At 40.0% G+C, this 3,608-nt stretch overlaps 1 protein-coding gene across 1 annotated transcript; it reads left to right on the top strand.

Moving 5' to 3' along the window:
• Positions 1 to 608: 608 nt before the first annotated feature.
• On the top strand, positions 609 to 1,607 carry LOC100348419 (olfactory receptor 11G2-like). Its single transcript, XM_089311017.1, has one exon. The coding sequence runs from the start codon at positions 609 to 611 to the stop codon at positions 1,605 to 1,607; it is 999 nt and encodes a 332-aa protein (XP_089167143.1).
• The last annotated feature ends 2,001 nt before the right edge of the window (positions 1,608 to 3,608 follow it).

Raw genomic sequence — 3,608 nt, 5'->3', positions numbered from 1 at the left:
AGCAATTTGTCTCTGGAAGGTCAGTTTCCCTAAGTTGCGTATCCAGACCTCAACTTCACACAAGAGTGTATCAGAATCTTCAGAATTTAAGGTGCAAAAGTGTAAGATTCTTCTTCATAGTGCAGTAGACCAGCTAGAGAAAGAGCATTTCTTACACTTGGGAACTTTAGCGCATGGAAACGTTGAATTATTTTAATGGGAAATTCATGCAGTTTTTTTCATAATACACATTTTTCATTAGCTTTTGGAAGACCCCTCACACATGGCAAAGAGATGAGGAAATGCACAGCTAGAGGTAAAGTAACTTACAAAATGATAAAGTTTGGACTCTTAAATGTATTCCTGTATCCTGACCTCATCTAATGTTTTTCCCCAAATTACATTACATTCCTTATTTGTATTATTATTTGTGTCTTACTTTTAAAATGAGGTCATGCTCTTCAGGAGAAAACTAGAAATCAGTCTTGTTCACATAAAACTCACTGTCTGCTATTTTCTCAAAAAAAAAAAAAAAAAAGGTAAAGGAATCTGGTGTTTCCAGGGGGAAAATATCAACATTTTCCATTAAACTGCAAAAAAACAGTGTCATCTTCTTGTCTTCCAGACTAATGAACGTGTCCAGCAGAGAAAACATCCACTCCATCAGCTACTCTATCCTCATGGGCTTTCCCTCACGCCCAGAAATGCAGCTCCTCTTCTTTGGACTCTTCTCAGTAGCCTACGTTCTGACCCTGGTGGGAAATACAGCCATGGCCTGTGCTGTGCAATGGGACCAGCGCCTTCACACTCCTGGGTACATCCTCTTGGGGAACTTCTCTCTCCTGGAAATATGTTACATCACTACAACTGTCCTGAACATGTTGGCCAACTTCCTCTCCACAAGCAAGGCCATCTCCTTCGTGAGTTGCTTTGCACAGTGCTACTTCTTCTCCTTTGGTTGTGATGTGGGCTTCTACCTTTGCATCATGGCCATTGACAGGTACCTTGCCGTCTGCCACCCTCTGCACTATCCACACATCATGACCAGACAGTTGTGCACTAACCTTGTCATCTTTGGCTGGTCTTCTGGTTTCATCCTCTTCATAACTCCTGTTGTTCTCATTTCACAGTTGCCCTCTTGTGGCCCAAATATCATAAACCATCTCCTATGTGATCCTGTCCCCCGGCTGATGCCGTCCTGTTCTGAAGACACCACACTCAGTTCATTCACTCTACTTTCAACATTATCTTCATGGCTGGCATTTTTCTCTTTATCCTCTGTTCTATGCTCCAGTGCCAGAATTAGATTCTGGCCGTGCCGAGGTCGCCCTCAGCAGCAAGCAAACGGAGGCTTTCTCCACTGGTGCCTCTCGTCTGTCTGTGGTGTCCTGTTTTTTGGCTCTATTATGGTAATGTATGTTAGCCCTGGATCAAGACAGCCAGTGGAAGTGCAAAACATTGTGACCTTGTTTTATTCTGTGATAACGCCTCTTTGCAATCCTCTCATTTACAGCCTGAGGAACAAGGAGATGAAGGCTGCCCTGAGGAAAATCTTTGGGACGGAAACCCCACTCGCAAAGCATAGATCAGAAGACATGGTAAAACAAGTTCCATCGCAACCTACCTGAGGAAGATGTGAGAAAGCTCTCTGGAGAAGTCAATCTTTTCAGTTAGGGAACTGTTACAAAGGAACTCACTACTGTCTATTAATAATATTACTATTAATTACTAATATTACTATTAATTACTAATATCACTATTAGTCTTGTTGAAAAAATGATTTTCTTGAGAAAATTGGGCCTTTTGCCTGCATGTACAGCTCTGTTGCTAAAATCCTGCATAAATGTGCTTTGTACTTCAGAATTGGAGGAGTATATAAGATTGTAACATAAATCATAGCCTTGTTTACAAATTAACATTAGGCAAATTCTCTTCCACTGATAGTTACTGAGATAAAGGAAGGAATTCTGAACGAGAGATTTAACCTAGCAGGTATGATCCTAAGACTCTACCTCCAAAGAAAACAACATTTTTTAAAAAAGATTTATTTATTTGAGAGTCAGAGTTACACAGAGAGAGGAGAGGCAGAGAGAGAGAGAGAGAGAGAGAGAGAGAGGTCTTTCATCCAGTGGTTCACTCCCCAATTGGCCGCAATGGCCGGAGCTGCACTGATCCAAAGCCAGGAGCCAGGAGCTTCTTCCAGGTCTCGCACACAGGTGCAGGGGCTCAAGGACTTGAGCCATCTTCTACTGCTTTCCCAGGCCATAGCAGAGAGCTGGATTGAAAATCGAGCAGCCGGGTCTCAAGCTGGTGCCCATATGGGATGCCAGCACTTCAGGCCAGGGCTTTAACCTGTTGCACCGCAGCGCCGGCCCCAACATGTTTTTACTCTAAAGATTTTTTAACAAACTGAGAGCTTTAGATGAATATTAAATTATAGCTCAGATGGCACCCAAAATAAAGATTTGGAATTTAGGACTTTTTGTTAAATCTAGAATAGAGTTAAGGCAGATGCTAAATGTACAGGATCGGGCGTTAATCAGAAATTAACTCCATTTGCTGCAAATCCAGTGATGAATTACAGGTTTGGAGATCATATTTTATTTCAGTGTTTTTGCTGTGAGATAGCTTTAAGTATTATGATAAATATCTAAAGTTTTTTTGAAATATTGATCACAATTATTGGTTTGATAATACATTTTATTTTAACTGTTGCCCAACTATCTTTCCAAATATGACTCACTAACGTAATGAAACAATATGGTAAGATAAGATGTAATTTTGTATGAATTTGCATTTGCAACCTGCAGGAAGTCACCTTACTCACAACCGTAAGTAGCTTCCTTTTAGGAAGAATCTGAAGTTGTCTGGACTTTGAGAGGCAGGATTTCTGGAGGCTCAATAACAAAACAGATTTCTTTATTGTATTTCATAGAAGCAAAGCACATCCAGTGAAAACAATTGCCTAGACAGATTTTTTTCATGAGCGGCAAATTCACCCAAAATATTATCAGTGACGTTATACGATGCTGAAGTTTTCCTGATTACTTTAATTGTGATTTCCCTCTGGGAGCTTAAGTCTTATTTATTCTACAACATTTGTCTGCATGAACAGAGTGGGAAAAGATATGAAAATATGTTGTGCTTAATAAAGTTCATTGTTTATGAAAGTGTATGGTTTCTGCATTTGCAACCATTTTCATACTAATAATTAATGTGACTTTTCATATCGCAGATTGACCATATGCCATGAAGACTTTCACTCTAAGTGATTTCTGCCACTTAACAGAATTAAATATAAATTACTTAGCAACTCTTGTAAATTTAGCACTTTATAAATTAAGAATATAGCGATATCATAATGTGAAAGTCAAATGTGTTTGTTTTGATAACTATTCATAAGGGCACGAACAAAAATGTCTCCCAGAAAGTAACGATTTCTTGTCTTGATCCTTTCCCACACATACGCCTCTCAGTCACAATCAGTCAGAAGGGGAAGGGAGGAGGGAGGGGAATAAATGAAGGAAAACGGAGGAGGAGGAGGAAAAGAAGAAGAAAATGAGTCGCAGTCTTTGCAGATCACACGTATACTTCCCTTTCCACAGACAGAAGGCGGCCTTACCACCTAC

This window comes from Oryctolagus cuniculus, chromosome 12, assembly GCF_051225735.1.
Source record: "Oryctolagus cuniculus isolate XC-2025 breed Fujian yellow rabbit chromosome 12, ASM5122573v1, whole genome shotgun sequence".
Taxonomy (NCBI): Eukaryota; Metazoa; Chordata; class Mammalia; order Lagomorpha; family Leporidae; genus Oryctolagus; species Oryctolagus cuniculus.
The sequence above is the reverse complement of the archived record's forward strand: the minus strand, read 5'-3'. Positions and strand labels throughout refer to the sequence as shown.